The sequence below is a fragment of the Chionomys nivalis genome, chromosome 21 (assembly GCF_950005125.1).
Source record: "Chionomys nivalis chromosome 21, mChiNiv1.1, whole genome shotgun sequence".
Lineage (NCBI taxonomy): Eukaryota > Metazoa > Chordata > Mammalia > Rodentia > Cricetidae > Chionomys > Chionomys nivalis.
In genome coordinates, this window is record NC_080106.1 from 22,099,045 (window position 1) to 22,118,528 (window position 19,484).

Here is a 19,484-nt window from a genome sequence, read left to right on the forward strand (position 1 = left end):
GTTACCCTCTCCCAAGTATGACAGACCAAAGGGGCGTTTTGAGTCTCGGGTCTAAGAAAAGCCTAGTCAGCTTGCAACCAACTTTGGAGGTAAGTATCTCCCTCCGAGACAGCTAATTCAACGAATGTTGGGACAAGAGACGGGTGGGTTTCGTCACGTGGTTTAAGGTAACGCCGTGAGCGTAACTAGTAGCCAGACTGAACGTCTTACCGCCTAGGGGCCCAGAAAGGGGCTGCTAGGAGGAGCCAGACCAGCTCCAAGCTAGACCAGGCTCCCACGAAGGCGGGGTCAGGCACCACCGACCGCACCACCTAGGCGGGGCCAGACCAGCAGGGTCCGGACTACGACCGAGAGTTGATCCTCGCCTGGCGCCAATTCCGTGTTCCAGAGGCTTCCACTAGACCACAATTCTCAGGGCTCGCTCAGACAGCCTCCTTCCCTGACTTAACCTCTCCTCCCGCGCAGCGAGCCGTGGTTGCGCCTCCGCGCTTAGCATTCTGGGAGTTGTAGTATTATTGAAGCTCACTGACGCTCATAAGGCGTGTGTCGGGACTACGTTTCCCAGAGGGCAGCGGAACGGGCGAGGGAAGGCAGGGGGGAAGGGACAGTCGGTCGCAGACCGCGCTGGATTGCCGCTGCTGCTGCCGCCATCGTGCCAGCCCCACGGGTGAGTGTTGGGGCCAGCTCGCCGGGGCGGGGGCTGGGCCGCAGGAGCCGCGTTCTAGGCCGCCAGGAGCTTCTGCTTCGAGGCCCTGGGAGGCCCCTCCCCTCTTCACACCCCCCCAGCGGCCCGAAGAGGCGCGGGGCCCGCACCATGTGTCGCGCGCGGCTCCGCCTCCCGCGGATTCTCTGCGGCCGCGGCCGGGGGAATGCTGAGAGCCTGACGGACGCCTGTCCGTGCAGCCCTGTGTCCTGGCTGTTGCGCCGGACTGCGTTGTGGCCATGTCTTTTTTTCTGGTCCGGATGATCAGGATAGCTCTCAGGGCCCCGCCCTGTGTGTACTTCCCTGGCTTGCTCGAATCCTACAACCTCTGCAGGCAGGTTGGCGGGCCGACCCCAGACCCACGTCCCACCACCGGTCGGCGAAGATCCGGGGATGGGCAACGTCACCCAGCTCGCTCCAGAGCCAGCATGGGTAAGGGTTGCCCGCCTGCCGCTGCTGGGGCTTGGGACCATTGCCCGGTTCCAAACCATAGCCCGGCTAGGATGTAGGTGAACGCTTCTCTGCCTGATTGCCTGCTGGGAGTGCACGAAACTTAACCTCTACCTCGGTGGAACCTGTGCTGCATTGTCCAGCATGGAGGACAGGGGAGGGAATCTGGGGCGGGAGGGGATGCCTCGTGGGACTTTATCTCTAGTTAGTCTTAGAAAATCTGGATCTTGTGTCTTTGGAGAGGAAGCTCCCGGCTGCTAGGCCCAGCCTCCACACTTCTTTATCCATGACTAGGCTCCAGCTCTGGGGGTGGGTTGCCTGACTTTGTTATAATGGAGGAAGGATGCCAAAGAAGTGAAATTAGTTGTGTGAGTGTGAACCACCAAGGGTTTTGTTAGTTCCTCAGGCACGGCCCAATTCTGCAATCCATCAGAACTCCTAGAGTCAGCATCGCGTAGCCTGGAAGAAAGATGACTCCCGATGAGGTAGGATATAGTAAAGGTGGAAGGGACCTTGTGACTAGAACTCTGGTTTGGACAGTATTTGCCTCTTGAAGCTGGTTGCAGACCTGGAGCTGGAAGTCGCGGAATGTCTGGTTTCTTTTCACTTGTGCTGGCGCTGCCTGTGAGAACAGGTTGGGCTTTGAGAAATTGCCTTACTAATGGCACCATAGATGAGTTTCTGGAGAAGAGGTGTATATAACCAGTTACTATTAGGCAGGCTTTTTTTTTTTTTGGTTTTTCGAGACAGGGTTTCTTTGTGGTTTTGGAGCCTGTCCTGGAACTAGCTCTTGTAGACCAGGCTGGTCTCGAACTCACAGAGATCCGCCTGCCTCTGCCTCCCAGGTGCTGGGATTAAAGGCGTGCGCCACCACCGCCTGGCGGCTTTTTTTTTTTTTAAGATTATTTATTATGTATACAACTTTCTGCCTCCATTTATACCCACACGCCAGAGGAGGGCGCCAGATCTCCTTACAGATGGTTTGGAGCCACCGTGTGGTTGCTGGGAATTGAACTCAGGACCTCTGGAGTCAGACGCGCTACCGTTGCGCGACGAGGTCACTGAACTCAGGACCTCTGGAAGAGCAGACAGTTCTCTTAACCACTGAGCCATCTCTCCAGCCCCTATTAGGCAGGCTTTGAAGGCACTTCTTTGTGAGCAGTGATGAAGGGGCTAGTGTAGGGAAGCTCGTAGGACGTGGCTGAAGGCAGCTCTTGTCAGTTTGAACTCTCCGGCCGGTTACAGCTTCTGTGTTCTCATAAGGACTAAAAAGCAGGTCAGGCCTGCAGATCTGGCCTCAGCAAGCAGAGTGCCCGGCCTCTTAGAATGACTGCCTGGGCCAGAAAGCAGGAAGCCACTGTCTTCTGCCCACCTGCTCCTTGAATATTTCCTCAGATAATGTCTTTCTGGTGTTCACTTGAGAAGTGGGTTCGTAGATTTCTTGTTTAATCGCTAGCACTGAAAACACTGGGTGTGGTGGCACAAGCTTGAAATCCCAGTTCACTTAGCTTGAAAAGGAAGGAGCACGAGGATCAGAAGTTATATCTTCCACTACATAGGAAATTCAAGGCCAGCCTGGGATATATGAGACCCTGTCTCAAAGAAACAAAACAAACTAGCTTGTCTGAGTTTCAGATGAGCTAGGTTTATTATGGCTGTAGATCACTTTGCGTATTCCAAACTTCTGGGTAGCTTGTGATGGGATCTCCTTTATTATATATATATATATATGTGTGTGTGTGTGCAGTGCTAGGGATCATACCCTAGACATTATAAATGCTAGGCTATGTGTACTCCAGCAACTTGAGGATCAAAAAGATACAGTTCTCCAAAACTAGCCAGAAATAGGAATTTAGGTCTCTCCTTATTCCTCAGAAGTTCCTAGAAAAGGTTTCCAGAAACTTCTTTCTAGAGTAAACCATTGTTAGGCATCCTGACCCTGAGAAGCCCTTGATCTCTATGGGCTTGGAAGGTCACTGAGGTCTGAAAGATAAAGGAGAACCCTGAGGTTCTTCAGAATCTCTCTGTGCCCTCTCCTGCTCTGTAGAAAGTCATGGGACCTGACATAGGACAATTGAGTATAGCTGCACAAACAAGTGACAAGAAAACTTGTGTGTCTTAACTAATAAAATTATTTCTTAATCTTTTTTTTTTTTTCATTTAGAAATATATTTTGTGTTCGACTCTGCATGTGCCACAGCTGTGGGGTCAGTTCTCGTCATCATATCATTAGGTGTTAGGCAGCACAACAGGGACTTCACCTCTTGGGCTATCTCAGGAGCCTCAGTATAGCTATGTAATTCAGAGTAGTTCTGAACTTGCTATATAGCCTAGGCTGGCCTTGAGTTACAATCGTCTTGTTTCAGCCTCCAAAACTACTAGGATTATTGATGTACATCGCCACAGTTGGCCTTTTAATATAAACTTTGGTCCATTTCTAGAATCCCGCTTCTGTCTGAACCATGTGTTGCTTTATTCTGCTGCCTCTGCAGTTAGTGCACTGAGAAAATGATAAAAATGCAGAATTGGGAATTCTAGAATTAGGTGTCTTTTATCACAAAGGTGGCAAATACCTGTAATTCTGGAACCTGTGATACTGAAGGCGTGATCATGCATTTCAGACCAACCCGGAATTACAAGACCCCCTTCTCAGAAACATGAGGACAACAAAAAACCTTCAAAAAATCGGTTCTCAGCTGTGGATCACAACCCATTGGGGGTTGACTGACCCTTTCACAGGGGTTGCTAATACCTTTGGAAAACCCAGATATTTACATTATTATTTATAACAGCAAAATTGCAGTTACAAAGTAGCAATGAAAATGTATAACCTGAGGAATCTTATTAAAGTATCACAGCATTAGGAAGGATGAGAAACCACTGTTTTAGTGTAAGAGATACCCAAGTGGGTAAGAATGCTTGCTGTGCAAGTTTGAGAACCTGAGTTGTTTTTGTTGTTTCGGTTTTTTTGTGGGGTTTTTTTTTGTGTGTGTGTGTTTTTTTTAAATATATTTATTTATTTATTTATTTATTTATTTATTTATTTATTTATTTATTTATTTATTATGTATGCAATATTCTGTCTGTGTGTATGCCTGCAGGCCAGAAGAGGGCACCAGACCCCATTACAGATGGTTGTGAGCCACCATGTGGATGCTGGGAATTGAACTCAGGACCTTTAGAAGGGCAGGCAATGCTCTTAACCGCTGAGCCATCTCTCCAGCCTGTGGGTGTGCTTTTTCGAGACAAAGTTTCTCTGTAGCTTTGGAGCCTGTTCTGGAACTAGCTCTTGTAGCTGGCCTTGAGCTCACAGATTTGCCTGCCTCTGCCTCCCCAGGGCTGGGATTAAAGGCGTGCACTGCCGCAACCCGGCGACGACCTGAGTTTAAATCCCCAGCACCTACCCAAGTATTGTCAGAGGCTGACAGTTTTCTGGGGCTTGCTGACTGCCAGCCTAGCTCCAAGTTCAGTGAGACTGACCTGGGCTTCTTGTGATATTTAGGCACACACCTGCATGAGCGTGTGCACACAAACACCATGCAAAAGAATGACTAATCTTAACACTCTGGAGCTTGAGGCAGGAGTGGGGTTAAGAGTTAGGACAAGCCTTGTCATGGTGGCTCATACCTTTACTTCCAGTACTTGAGAGGCATAGGCAGATGGATCTCTGAGTTTGAGGCCAGTCTGGTCTACAGAGTAAGTTCCAGGACAGCCAGAGCTACACAGAGAAACCCTGTCTCAAAAATCTAAAAAAAAGGGAGGGAAAAAAAAAAAAAGACAGTCTGGATTATATAATGAGACCATATATCAAAAAAAAAACCAAAAAACCAAGATTCCCTTAGTAAGCATTTAGCTTGACACGATCAAGGTTTGTTTTGTTTTTCTCTGAATGTTCAGATTTTTTTCTGAAGACATTCTTTTGTCCTTTTTGAATGACTCCAGGCTGAGGCTCCAGGGACACGCAAACACATATAGTCCTGGTGCTAGAGAGAGAAGGTGATGGAGTAATGTTGGTGGTTTATGCTGAAGGCTTAGCTGGAGAGAATTGTGGCACTCTAGTTCTTTATAGGATTAGAGTGCTGAAGAGCAAAGACTTATTGGCACCACCTTCTCTCCAGTGTCTGGTAAAAACCAGAGGAGTCTGATCGTTCCCAAGATGCCTGGGAATGTCACCTACATTGTCTGCCTGAAACATGGGTGTGTGACACCTCTTAATTGAGATTCCCTCGTGATCAGCTTGATTCAAGTGACGAATCCTTGGAATTCCGTCCTGTTCCTCCGGCTTCCACCTCTGGATTGGCTTGGATTATATCATAGGTCTGTGTGCCTTCACTGTCCTGTTTAGGTAGAGCTAGGGATCAAACTGGGCTTGTGGTAGTCTCTGGCCAGCACTCTACCCACTGAACCACTTGTTCCTTAAGTGGAAACCAGAACATCTTTCTAGAGTGAAAGATTAGAGGAGGCTTCCCCAGTGAAGGATCACCAGAACTGGTCACAGGGATTTTGAGTATGGAGTCAAGAGATGGCCATTGCAGACTGTATTTCAGTTTATTCTCACTGGGGCCTCCAGCGTGAGAATAGTCTTTTGGAGCCAAGGGAAATAGAAAAGTATTTTCCAAGGTGGACATTGAAAGTTAGGCAGAGGTCTACGGCCAACCACCCTGAACGCACCCAGTCTCGTCTGATCTCAGAAGTTAAGCAGGGTCAGACCTGGTTAGTACTTGGGTGGGAATACTGGGTGCTATAGACTTTAAAGAAAAAAAAAAGTTAGGCAGAAGGGGGCTGGAGAAATAGCTCAGCAGTCAAGAACACTAGCTGTTCTTCCAGAGGTCCTGAGTTCACTTCCCAGCAACCACATGGTGGCTTACAGTCTCTGGGGTTTGTTTTGTTTTGAGACAGTGTTTCTCTCTGTAACAGTCCTGGCTGTCCTGGAACTCACTGAAATCTATATGCCTCTGCCTCCCAAGTGCTGGAATTAAAGGCAACCCACCCTCCCTCCTTCCCTCCCTCCCTCCCTCCCTCCCTCCCTCCCTCCCTCCCTCCCTCCCTCCCTCCCTCCCTCCCTCCCTTCCTTCCTTCCTTCCTTCCTTCCTTCCTTCCTTTCTTTTTTGTCTTTTCAAGACAGCGTGTCTCTAGCTGTCCTGGAACTGGCATCTTAGATAGAAGGTGTGGGTGAGTGAGACATGGGTTGCTGAGCCACTTAATGTTGAGCGGGATTGCCCAAAACTGACAACCCCAGAGATCAGCCAGCCCATACATTAATACACTTTGTCAAAAAAAGTTATTGAGGACTTGGCCAGATACCATGGAAATGGGTGATTAGGCTACCTGGTCAGGAAGAGAGACCACAATATAAACATGATGCACAGACAGGATGATGAATGCTAAGAAGAGCAATACAGGAGATAATATGAGTAAGCAGACTTTGGGACATAACGTGGCTGATGTACCGTGAACTCACAGCAGCAGCTATCTGCATAAGATTGGGTCCCCGACATTTCATGGGGGGGGGGGCTCATAGGACTCCCACCCCTCCCTGAAGAGCTGCAAACAGCGAATAGTTAATGATTGCCGAGAAAGGGAGTTATTTGTGGTGTTGACTTTGTGGTTTGCCCTGCTCAAGAAAATAGCCTTCCTTGCTCATGCTTATGCAAGTAACTTTAATTAAATGGAAAGAAGGTTTGGTGGGAGAAGGGGATTTGAGAAGACAGCGAGGGAGAATATGATCAAGTCATATCTCTATGAAATTGTGAAAGGATGAAGATGAGGATAGTCAGGGAAGGTATCAGTGAAGAGGTGACATTTGAATTGACACATGACAGGGAGCCAGGTGTCTAGTTGCAAGAATGGTCCAGGTATAAGAAGCAGTGACGAGAGCCGGGCGGTGGTGGCGCACGCCTTTAATCCCAGCACTTGGGAGGCAGAGGCAGGCGGATCTCTGTGAGTTCGAGACCAGCCTGGTCTACAGAGCTAGTTCCAGGACAGGCTCCAAAACCACAGAGAAACCCTGTCTCGAAAAACAAACAAAAAAAAAAAACAAAATAAACTGAGTTGAAAACGTTGTAGGTTTTTTTTTTGTTTGTTTTTGTTTTGTTTTGGTTTTCGAGACAGGGTTTCTCTGTGGTTTTGGAGCCTGTCCTGGAACTAGCTCTGTAGACCAGGCTGGTCTCGAACTCACAGAGATCCGCCTGCCTCTGCCTCCCGAGTGCTGGGATTAAAGGCGTGCGCCACCACTGCCCAGTTAAACATTGTAGGTTTTGAGTAAACTATTAAATCTGTGGTTTGCATGCCTCTGTATTCTGTACTGAGAAAGCTGTGTGTGTGACTCAGTGACTAGGTGTGGTGGGCACACCCACCTTTAATCCGAGCACTCTGAGTTCAAGGCCAGCCTGGTCTACAAAGCAGTTCCAGGACTACCAGGACTGTTACACAAAGAAACCCGGTATTGAAACAAAACAAAAACACGAAAAAACAGGGAAAGCCCACATGGGAGTAATAGGGCTTCAAGGCAGAGGAACAGAGCTGGGGTCAACATTGGTGTCTGGTAATGAGTTGATCAGTGACTTGGGGGAAAGAATAAGAATTGACCAAGCAAGTGATTGTATCCTGGATAGGGATTCACCTTTGCAAAAATGCTGGTGAGCAAGCTCTGGACCTGGGGTGTGTGTGTGTGTGTGTGTGTGTGTAGTGCTAGATCCAGATAAGAGTGAATGGCTGGAAAGATAGGGGTGGGTATAGATGACCCCAGCAGAGCTTGGAGAGTTTTATATTTTTTTGTTTGTCTTACCCTTTTTGTTGTTGTTTTGTTTTTATTAGTGTTGTTTACTTTTGAGACTGGGTCTCATGTAACTCTGGGTGTCCTAGAACTTACTGTGTAGACCAGTCTACTTCCAAACCCTGTCGATCTCTGCCTCCTGAGCTGAAGGTAGAGATGTGCACTGCTTCTTGCTCTTTTTATGTATTTTATTTGTATGGGTATTTTTTCTGCATAAATATCTGCACCACATTCGAGCCTGCTGCCCTTGAGTTGCAGAGGTTGTGGGCCTTCGTGTGGCTTCTGGGAATTGAACCCAGGTCCTCTAGAAGAGCAGCCAACGCCTTTTTATTTATTATTTTGAGAGTTACTCTGTAGCCCAGGCCAGTCTCACTGTTGTCACTGAGGTGATCTTGATTTTCTAATTTTTTCACCTCAGCATCCCAAAAACTTGGGTTTTAGGCGTATGTCACACCTAGCAGTTTGTCTTGTGTGGTTTTGGTTTTTTGTTTTTGTATGTCTGTGTGACCAGAAGAGAGTATCATCAGATCATTTGGAGTTGGAAGCACTAGTGACCTGAGGCGCTCCAGTCCCTCTCTTTGTTTTTGTTTTAGTTTGGTTGGTTGAGACAAGGTAGCTCTGGCTAGCCTTTAAGTCACTGTCCAGACCGTGCTGGCCTCAAACTCAGCCGAAATCCTCCTGCCTCTGCCTCCAGGTGCTAGAATTAAAGGCCTGCACAACACCACACCCGGATCCTATTATTTTTTGAATAAGTCTCAAATAAGTTTTCACTGTGCAATCTGGTGGCCTGAAACTCACAACAGTCCTACTGTGCCTACCAAGTGGTGGAATTACAGGCGTGCTCCAGGTACCTGGCTGCTTGTTTTAAGATGTGTCTTGCTATATAGCTCTGGCCTGCCTATAACTCATTATTCTCTCCTTTAAAACTGCCTGAGTGCTGGGGCTGGAGAGATGCACTGCCATACTGGGTTTAGGATTTGACTTTAACCCAAAGGCAGCAGTGTTGAAGGAAACATGTTCAGTCATACAAAAGCATGTCAGCCCTGATTCTGAATGAACTTTAGGCAAGCCCTTCTAAATTGTTCAACCTCACCTAAGTTTACTCTCTGTAAAGCAAGATGGCAGTGGAACATCACTTATCATGTTTGGGTACGTGGAAATAAATGCATGAAGATCGAGCAGGCTTAGAGTAAGGTTGGTGTTGGCTCCTGGAGCTGCTTTTGGTATCCTTAAACAAAGATCTTTATGTGGTCTTTTTTGAGGATTTTCTTTTTGTTGTTTTACTTTTGAAACAAGGTCTCAAACCCAGGCTGACCTCAAACTCCCTGTGTACCCAAGGGATGGACACCTTGAGATTTTGACCCTCCTGCCTCTACCCTGTCTCAGAACAAGCAAAAACAAAACAAAATCCTACCTGACTGGATATGGTAGTAAGTCTTTAATCCTAGCACTAAGAAGGAGATGTCAGATGGATAACAGTCCAGCCTGGTCAATGAAGCAAGTTCTGGGCTGCATAGTGAGATTCTCCCAGATGAGAGAGTCACAGGATAAATAGAATGGTACTACTGAAAGAAAACACCCTCCTTCTCATGCCAGCCTTACCATGTGCCCGCACTTTGGTTCTGGATTGATTTCCAGCCTTACTTTCTCTTGCTTCCATCTCTGGCTTCGTAGTTTCCTGCCCCTGTCTGTTTTGGTGGTGCTTTCTTTAGCTTGGCATGTTCTTTTCTAGGACCTCCCCCGAGAACTGCCCAGCCTTGGTGTGGTCTGAGGGCAGAAGAGTGACCCTCATTACTTCTGCAGCTTTTTTCGAGAGCTCTTGGGAACTGGGCAGAGTCTCTTTCTTGGGGTTTTTGTGGCATTGGGACATGTTGAGTGAATACTAAGGTAGAAGAGGCAGAGATGTGAGGGTAGGAAAATGTGGAAATTTGGAAACGTGACCAAGATTGCTTGTAAAACTAGTAGTAGGTGCTGTGCTTCCATTTATTGGTTTGTTTCTTGGCACAAATGTGAACTGGGACACACCTAATGTTCCTGTGTACAGGCGTGGCACGGTCCAGGCTTTCTCCTATGGCTTGTTTTAGACTTTCCTGGACATTTCTTAGTCATCTGAGCATAGAGTTTCTATTTTTAGTTTAACTACCTCCTAGGGAACTTAAAATAAAACTGGCTTCATTTCCTGGCCCTTCATTGGCTAGAGGATCTGTCATAAGCTAGAGGATTGAATTTATTTCTATTTCTCTACTCTGTCCTGTCCTGCTAGCTCCTCTGGCCTTGGCTGAGGTCATAGTGACGGTAGTAACTTAGTATTTACCGTGTCAGACAATCACTTTACTAAATCTGATTGGCAAAGAAGCTACATAGCCACCAGTATGCCCAGGGTTAACATCTTAGTTTTTGCAGAGGAGGCTATGGAAGCCCTAGAAGCAGTGACTTGGATTAGCTCCTACCGCAGCTAATGGTTTTCTGCTGGGCTGAAATTATCTTTCTGTTTTGTCTGAAACATATTATCAGGATAGAGGGTGTGCTCCTCTGCAGTCAGATCCATGCAGAACAAACAATACCTGGGTGTGTAGGGCCCAGAGGAAGTGCAGGCTGCCTTTTTCTTGGAGGGCTTTCTTTGACAATTCCCTGGGATACATTGGTATCCCTGGGATCATGGCCTCTAGCTGGTGGGGTTTCCCCTTCAGGAAGAGGGCAGTTGGTGAGACGGGCTGATGTGCAGAGGTGCCCCTTCCCACTCACAGCCTCCATCTAGTTCCTTTCTCTTCCTTCTGACAGTTCTGGAGTGAGAGGAGGATGTCATTGTCACCAAAGCAGAATCACCTGCCTCACAGTTGTTAGGTGGCTGGCTCCTTAGGACTTCCTGTGGTCAGGAGTGGGGTCTTTAGAAGCTATGTGTGTCGTTCCTTCCCCTTCTCCCCTCCCACCTCCCATTGCCAGCACATCCCTGAGACAGTGTTGGAAGCTTGAAGGCTGAAAGAGAAACATTCTACACAGATACATCAGTAGTTTCTGGTCTGATCAGTGGGTAGAATGACAGTAACTGGCCTTAGAGGTTATTGAGAGGATTAAAAGAAAATATGGAGTTGGGACCAGTGTTTAGTTCCTTCTTCTCCCTTACCGGGCATTATAGGGCTATTTTGGTATTCCTTTGCCCCAGTTACATGCTCAGCACCCATCTCGTATAACTGGCATCTCTCTATCATCAACCTGGAACTCCTTAGAAGATGGGCTAAACGTGGTTTCTACCACTGGTTGGGGTTCATAAGGTCTCCTATGAGATCCCCAGGGCTTTGTCATATACCCTGAAAGAACAGGTATCAACAGAGGATTTACCTGCATGAGGAGATTAGGAAGACAAAGGTCAGTGGCTGGCTGCTTCATGCTTCTGTGATGCTAACTCTTCTGCCTTTCTTTGTCTTGCTGCTCTTTGCAGGTCTTGGTGAGGTGGGTGACTCTCCAGGATGGGAGACAAGCCAATTTGGGAGCAGATTGGATCCAGCTTTATTCAGCATTACTACCAATTATTTGATAACGACAGAACCCAACTAGGCGCAATTTACGTAAGTCTCCAACATGAGAGCCAGAATAGGACCCTAAGAAAGTAATTTTTGAATATCAGAGTGGGAATTGCCATTCCATGTAGTTGGCACCTCCTCAGGGCACATAGTCCTAGAGTACCTCTCTTCCAGAGGAAGTAGCAGCAGTCAGAGACTAGAACTCATTTTCCTCTGGAGGCAGCAGCCATGAGTATTTGCAATGCAAAGCTGGCTTCTGGAGGTCATTTGAGACCAGAACACCTGAGTGCTCATGGGGATCAAGTAGTTAACCCAAGGAATCTTCTAGGCAGGCAGATTACTTGATGGGTTTTTTGAGACAGTTTCTCTGTGTAGTTCTGGCTGTCCTAGAACTAGCTCTATAGACCAGGCTGGCTTTGAACTCACAGAGATCCGCCTGCCTCTGCCTCCCAATGCTGGGATTCAAGGCGTGCACCATCACCACTGCCCAGCACTTGATATTTTAAGAATACTAATGCTGGGCAGTGCCTCCTAGCACCTGGAAGGCAGAGACAGGTGGGTCTCTGTGAACTTGAGTAGATCCTGGTCTATAGAGTGAGTTCCAGGACAGTCTCCAAAGCTACAGAGAAACTGTCTCAGAGAGAGAGAGAGAGAGGAGAGAAGGGGAGGGGAGGGGAGGGGAGAGGGAAGAAAAAAGAAAAAGAATACTCATTTACTCATATTCTTTCTAGACTCCTGATGTTCAGTCACATAAGGGCATTTCGTCAGGCCAGCTAATGTGTCTACTCAGGATAACAATGACAGGAAGAGCCTTAGAGCCTGATTGGACTGTCAGAGGTTATTAGTTTCTCTTCCACAATGTCAGATTTCATTCAGAAATTTGAGAAAAAAGAAAGACATCTTAGCATTTGAGAGACCAAATTCATAACAGATGACATAATTGTCTTTATGAGTAGAGGGGTTGAGCCCAGGTGCCCGTGCATGGAAGGTGGGAGCTCTACCACTGTTCTCCCAGTTTCCCTCGTCCCCTCTTCCTTTGGACATAGGGATCTCACTGTTTTGTTCAGGCTGGCCTCAGACCTGGATTCCTCTGCTTCAGCCTTCTGAAGGGCTGTATTACAGGTCATTGTAAAATAAAGCAAATTTGAAAATCACTCAAATGTTTCCTTCTGAAGAGTGAGGAAACTAAAACTCACAAAAGTAAGCAACTTTAAACTTGCCTGTCACAGTTGGAAGTAGCAGAATTTCCCACCTCTTCCTACTGTCAGCCATCCCCAGTGTGATAGCTCACTATGTAGCTTTGGCTAGCCTCAAATACTCCGTCATCCTGCCACAACCTCTCATGTTTTTAAGACTAAAGTTATCTGTCACTGGCTGAGCATGGTAGCATGTCCCTTTAATCCCAGCACTTGGGAGACAGAAGGATCTAGCCTGCCAGGGCTACACAGTGAGACTGGTTTACAAAGTTGGGGAGAGTGTGTGTGTTAATAAGGACATTTTTTTTTTAATATTTATTTATTTATTTATTATGTATACAATATTCTGTCTGTGTGTATGCCTGCAGGCCAGAAGAGGGCACCAGACCCCTCTACAGATGGTTGTGAGCCACCATGTGGTTGCTGGGAATTGAACTCAGGACCTTTGGAAGAGCAGGCAATGCTCTTAACCTCTGAGCCATCGCTCCAGCCCCAATAAGGACATTTTGATAATCTTTTTGTTTTGATTTTTTATAGACAAGGTTTACCTGTGTAATTCTGACTGTCTTAAAACTCTCTCTGTAGACCAGGCTGGCCTAGAACTCAGAGATCCTCTTGCCTCTGCCTCCTAAATGCTATGATTAAAGGTGTGCAGCACTACCACCTGGCTGATAATCTTTTAGAGTGAAACAATGGTATATAATCTAGAAAGTTTACTAGGCATTGTAGCATAAACCTCTAATCACAGCATTGGAAGGCTGAGGCAGATGGATCTTTTGAGTTTGAGGTCAACCAGAGCTACAAAGTGAGACTCTGCCTCAAAAAATAATGAAATAAAAAAGAATTAAAGAATTTCTTTTTGTTTTTTGAGATGGGGTTTCTCGGTAGCCCTGGCTTTCCTGGAACTCGCTCTGTAGACCAGGCTGGCCTTGAAGTTAGAGGTCTACCTACCTCTGCCTCGCAAGTGCTAGGACCACCGCCCTGCAGAAATTAAGAACTTCTAATTTAGAAATTATTACTAGTATAAATTTGGGATTCACCCTTAATTTTTCTCTTGTTTCCAGACAAGTGAACAGGTATAGACTCATTTTCCCAAGCAAGACCCTTTTGAGAACTTTTTTCTTTTTTTTTTTTTTTGTTTTTTGGTTTTTTTTTTTTTGTTTTTTGGTTTTTCGAGACAGGGTTTCTCTGTGGTTTTGGAGCCTGTCCTGGAACTAGCTCTGTAGACCAGGCTGGTCTCAAACTCACAGAGATCCGCCTGCCTCTGCCTCCCGAGTGCTGGGATTAAAGGCGTGCGCCACCATCGCCCGGCGAGAACTTTTTTCTTTCTTGTTTCCTTTAAGGCCTTAGAGTGCTGAGGCCCTGACTTTCTATTTCCTATGTACTTTTCAGATTGATGCATCATGCCTTACGTGGGAAGGACAGCAGTTCCAGGGGAAAGCTGCCATTGTGGAGAAGTTGTCTGTAAGTAAAGCCCAGAACTGGGAAACAGGTAGTTTATCTCATGCCCTTCTGACCTCAGCCTGCCTCCTGTTCTTTGTCTTGCAGAGCCTTCCGTTCCAGAAAATCCAGCATAGTATCACGGCGCAGGACCATCAGCCTACACCAGATAGCTGTATCATCAGCATGGTTGTAGGCCAGCTCAAGGTAGTAGTGTCACTGTGTTTGAGGGTAGTCGTGGGTAGGCAAAGCAGGGCCCTGGGCTACTGCCTTCCCTGTGGATATCAGGATGTGGTGTGTTTATTAAGGGACATCCAGAGTGACTATCAAAAGCCAAAGTAACTGCCTAGGCGTGCCTTTTTCTTGTCTTTTTTGGCTTTTTGAGATAGGGTTTTGATGTGGGATTCTGTATGCTGTGAATACCATTGATAAATAAGGAAATTGCCTTGGCCTTTTGATAGGGCAGAACTTAGGTAGGCGGGGAAAACTAAACTGAATACTGCCAGAAAGGAGACAGAGTCAGAGAGATGCACATAGCCTGCTGGAGACATACGCTAGGAGCTTTTCCTGGTAAGCCACAGACACGTGGCAATGCACAGATTACTAGAAATAAGTTAAATTAATATGTAAGAGTTAGCCGGTAAGAAGCTAGAGCTAATGGGCCAAGCAGTGACTTAATTAATACAGTTTCTGTGTGGTTATTTCTGTCTGAGCAGTCAGGCCAATAAGCGGCCTCTAACAACAGGGTTTCTAGTGAGCCTAGCCTTTAATGGCTTAGCCATCTCTCCAGCCCGAGATAGGGTTTCTTTGAGTGGCTTGGCTGTCCTACAACTAACTCACTCTGTAGACCAGTCTGGCCTCAAACTCAGAGATCCCACCAGCTCATAGTTCTGCTTTAGCCTCCCCAGAGCCAGCGCTACAGGTGTGAGCCACCACATGAAGAAGTCATCTTTTTCTTACTCCCACATCCCACCCCTCCCCACCTGAATGCTTTCCCTTATTTTTTAGTGAATAAAAAACATTTTTTTTGAGCTGGGCGGTGGTGGTGCACGCCTTTAATCCTAGCACTCGGGAGGCAGAGGCAGGCGGATCACTGTGAGTTCGAGGCCAGCCTGGTCTACAAGAGCTAGTTCCAGGACAGGAACCAAAAACTACGGAGAAACCCTGTCTCAAAAAATCAAAAAAAAACTAGCCTGGTCTACAAGAGCTAGTTCCAGGACAGGCTCCAAAACCACAGAGAAACCCTGTCTCGAAAAAACAAAAACAAAAAAAAACAAAAAAAAAATCAAAAAAAAAAAATTGTTTTTGAGATAGTCTCATGTAGCCCAAGGTGATCTCATTTTCTCTGTGTAGCTAGGATCATCTTGAACTCTAATCCTCCTGCCTCTATTCCTCAAGAGCTCCAATTACAGGTGTGTGCCAATCCATATAGCTTTATTTATTTATTTATTTTGTTTGTTTGTTTGTTTTTTTTGTTTGTTTGTTTTTCGAGACAGGGTTTCTCTGTGGTTTTGGAGCCTGTCCTGGAACTAACTCTTGTAGACCAGGCTGGTCTTGAACTCACAGAGATCCGCCTGCCTCTGCCTCCCAAGTGCTGGGATTAAAGGCGTGTGCCACCACCGCCCGGCAGCTTTATTTATTTTGAGTCAGAGTCTCACCATATTCCAGCCTTATCTTAACATTTTGATCCTAGAATGTTGGGATTACATGTATGAATCACCAGATATTTTGGGTTTTTTTGTTTGGTTTTGGAACTAGCTCTTGTAGCCCAGGCTGTCCTCAAACTCACAGAGATCCGCCTGCCTCTGCCTCCCCAGTGCTGGGATTAAAGGTGTGCGCCACCACCACCCATCTGCTGCTCTGTTTAATGTAATAGTCATGAGCCATGTGCAGTTAACCTTTCTTGCTTTCTCCCTTCTTTTCTTGGTGCTGGGCATTGAGTACATGCTAAGCAGGTACTTTCTCAGGCTGAGTTACACTCTCAACCCCACAAGTGTTTCCTCAGGCTGAACTCCACTCTCGACCCTACCTACCTACGTGTGTATATATTTTTGTTTTGTTTGTTTTAAGTCCAGATCTCACTATGTATGCTGGCCTAGAACTTGTGATGTAGACTAGGCTAGTTCCACACAGTTTTAAATTGTGCTAATTAAATTAAAATAAACTTCCGTGGTTGTGGTAGTCATATTTAAGTGCTTGTAGTCAGTGGCTATGGTTACAGAAAGTAGTGAGGAAACCTGGTCTAGAGCCTTTATAGAAAAAGGACAAAATGAATAGGAGCAGGGTCAAGCCCTTGCATTGCCCATAAGAATTAGGTAGTCCTGTTAGTTGGACACTGAGAGACAACCCCGTTGAGTATCTTGTTGACTTGTTGTTGTTTGTTTTGTTTTTCAAGACAGGGTTTGTCTGTAGTTTTGGAGCCTGTCCTAGAACTAATTGTAGACCAGGTTGGCCTCAAACTCAAAGTGATCCACCTGTCTCCGCCTCCCGAGTGCTGGGTTTAAAGGCGTGTGCCATCACTGCCTGGCGACATTTTTTTAAAAGATTTGTTTATTTATTATGTATTCAGTGTTCTGTATGCATGTATGCCTACAGACCAGAAGAGAGCACCAGATCTCATTATACAGATGGTTGTGAGCCACGATGTGGTTGCTGGGAATTGAACTCAGGACTTCTGGAAGAACAGTCAGTGCTCTTAACCTCTAAGCCATCTCACCAGCCCTGACTTTTTTTTATTTTAAGGTGTATATCACTGTGCCTGGCTCCTTTCCCCCTCTTTTTCTTTCTTTAATATTTATTAGCCGGGCGGTGGTGGCACACACCTTTAATCCCAGCACTCGGGAGGCAGAGGCAGGCGGATCTCTGTGAGTTCGAGACCAGCCTGGTCTACAAGAGCTAGTTCCAGGACAGGCTCCAAAACCACAGAGAAACTCTGTCTCGAAAAACCAAAAAAAAAAAAAAAAAAAAAAATTATTATGTATGCAATATTCTATCTGTGTGTATGCCTGCAGGCCAGAAGAGGGCACCAGACCTCATTACAGATGGTTGTGAGCCACCATGTGGTTGCTGGGAATTGAACTCAGGACCTTTGGAAGAGCAGGCAATGCTCTTAACCTCTGATCATCTCTCCAGCCGCAGTAATTTCTTCTGATTGGACTAATTGGCTTTATTGACTAAGATTGCTTATGGTTTTTTGATACTATAAATTAAATAGTAAGTGCTACAGGATTCTTTAATTTTTTTTTTTAATTTTTTTTATATAACTGATGGAGGTGGGTCTTGTATTAATCTGTTGCTTTCATTGGTTAATTAATAAAGAAACTGCCTAGGCCCATTTGATAGGCCAACCCTTAGGTGGGTGGAGTAAACAGAAGAGAATGCTGGGAGAAAGAAGCCGAGTCAGGAGTTGCCATGATTCTCCCACTCCAGACAGACGCAGGTTAAGACCTTTCCTGGTAAGCCAGCTCGTGGACTACACAGAATATTAGAAATGGGTTAGATCAATATGTAAGAGCTAGCCAATAAGAGGCTGGAACTAATGGGCCAGGTAGTAATTAAAAGAATACAGTTTCCGTGTAATTATTTTGGGTCATAAGCTAGCCATGTGGGCGGCTGGGTGCCAGAGACGCAGCCCTGCCGCTCATATTACAACATATAACATCTACCCAGAGACAGTGTTGAGTTCAGAGACAGGCAGGTCCTCTGGTCTGAGCAGTGCGCGTTCACACGTACCTATGCTGTACTGGAATTCAGGTTTAAGACAGTGAGTGCCTAGCTGGGCGGTGGTGGAGCAGGCCTTTAATTCCAGCATTCGGGAGGCAGAGGCAGGCGGATCTCTGTGAGAGTGAGTTCCAGGACTGCCAGAGCTACACAGAGAAACCATCTCAAAAAAAAAAAAAAAAAAAAGACAGTAAGTGCCTAAAGTCTGTGTTCTCTACCTTGTTCTACCACTGAACATCCTTCCTGCTCCTTGGCCCTGTTACCGAATCATTTCTTTTCTTATCCATACAGGCTGATGAAGATCCCATCATGGGTTTCCACCAGATGTTTCTATTAAAGAACATCAACGACGCTTGGGTTTGCACCAATGACATGTTCAGGCTTGCCCTGCATAACTTCGGCTGACCTCCTGGCCACACTCACGCTGTTTCCTCCTCCCTCCTCTTCCCAATACTATCTCACTCCTCCAGATGCTCCAAATATCATACACAAATGAGCAGGGCCGAGGTGGGAGTGGGTGCAGTGCGCTTCTGTCACCACGGTGTTGTGCATGATGTTTGGATGCTAGACTAGTTGCATCTGACAGGAGACATTTGTGTTGTACCAGCGCATGCCTTGGAAAGACTTAAGTAATGCAAAAGATTGTCGGTTTTTGTTTTATTTCATTTTTTAATCTACTGACAAGTTGCTCTAGTAACCCAAAGAAGTGAAGGAGAAAGCAGCTGCCTCACCACCCAGATAATTGATTTGTTCAGATGTTTCAATGCCTCATGATACAATAAAACCACAAAAGTTTTCTTAACAGTTTAAATTGTTTTAATTAGTTAAATAGTTGGCTGGGCATCAACATTTCTGGCCACTTGCCCCTCATGCCGCCCTCCCATCTCTGCCTACCGTAACAGTACCTGCTGCCAGGAGCAAATTGACTGAAGTTAGCAGTCCCAACTGAATTTCTCTCGAGCCTGCTAGGGCTGAGTTCTCCTCAGCCCACTTGGGCTCTGGAAAGCAGGAAGAGCTGGAAGCAGGTCTGACCTGAAGCTTTTCGTGTACTGAAGGCTCTTCAGTTGGTTCTGTCTGACATCTCCTGTGGCCTCTGCTCTGAGTAGGTTCTGATCTAGTAGCAGGGTAGGTGATTCTCCTTGAGCAGCAGAAAGGCCTTGATAAATACGGTTTTCCATGTTTAGACTCTCTGGGTGGAAGTCCCAGGAGGAGGGACCTGCTCTATCCCCAAAACAGTCAGAATCAGATTTAGAGTGCCCACATTTCCCATGCAAAACAAGAGATGCTGTTCTCCCTGCTTGGGATATTAGCCAGGCCCCACTGAATTGGAGTATAAATTCCACATTATGGAAGAAATCAATATAAAAGAGTAATGCTCTAGTTCTGCAGGGCGTTTATACACCGTCTCCTTACCTTCCACACACCTGAGCTCTTCAAATCCAGGGAGTCCTAACGGCAGTTTCTGCCCTGCTCCTTTGTTTGGGCACAGGTCTTGCCTAGTATAAAGCTGGTATCAAGATAGCAACTGCTGGCTAGAACCAAGCCTAGGATTGGTTGGGCATACCTGAAAACTTCCCCTTCTTCCCCCACTCCCATCCTGCACTGGGGGGTGGGGAGTAAATTTCCTCATACTCCACAGGTTGCCTGGTTACACCAGCATAGTCCTGGACAGCACACAG

General features: G+C 46.4%; 1 protein-coding gene across 2 annotated transcripts; it reads left to right on the forward strand.

Moving 5' to 3' along the window:
• Positions 1-571: 571 nt before the first annotated feature.
• Nutf2 (nuclear transport factor 2) lies at positions 572-18,609 on the forward strand. 2 transcript variants are annotated; one of them, XM_057754414.1, is made up of 5 exons: positions 572-667; positions 11,368-11,494; positions 14,038-14,109; positions 14,194-14,292; positions 18,097-18,609. In XM_057754414.1, the coding sequence occupies exons 2-5, from the start codon at positions 11,396-11,398 to the stop codon at positions 18,208-18,210; spliced, it is 384 nt and encodes a 127-aa protein (XP_057610397.1). In that variant the 5' UTR covers positions 572-667; positions 11,368-11,395; the 3' UTR covers positions 18,211-18,609. The 2 variants fall into 2 exon arrangements, with proteins under 2 accessions (XP_057610397.1, XP_057610396.1); XM_057754413.1 differs by lacking the exon at positions 572-667 and adding an exon at positions 858-1,135.
• The last annotated feature ends 875 nt before the right edge of the window (positions 18,610-19,484 follow it).

What these genes read in the sequence shown, in the direction of transcription:
- Nutf2 (XM_057754414.1), top strand. Translation starts at nt 11,396, where the DNA reads ATGGGAGACAAGCCAATTTGGGAGCAGATTGGATCCAGCTTTATTCAG. An exon ending in CCATTGTGGAGAAGTTGTCT is followed by an intron (nt 14,110 to 14,193) that starts GTAAGTAAAGCC and finishes TTTGTCTTGCAG; the next exon opens with AGCCTTCCGTTCCAGAAAAT. An exon ending in TGGTTGTAGGCCAGCTCAAG is followed by an intron (nt 14,293 to 18,096) that starts GTAGTAGTGTCA and finishes TTATCCATACAG; the next exon opens with GCTGATGAAGATCCCATCAT.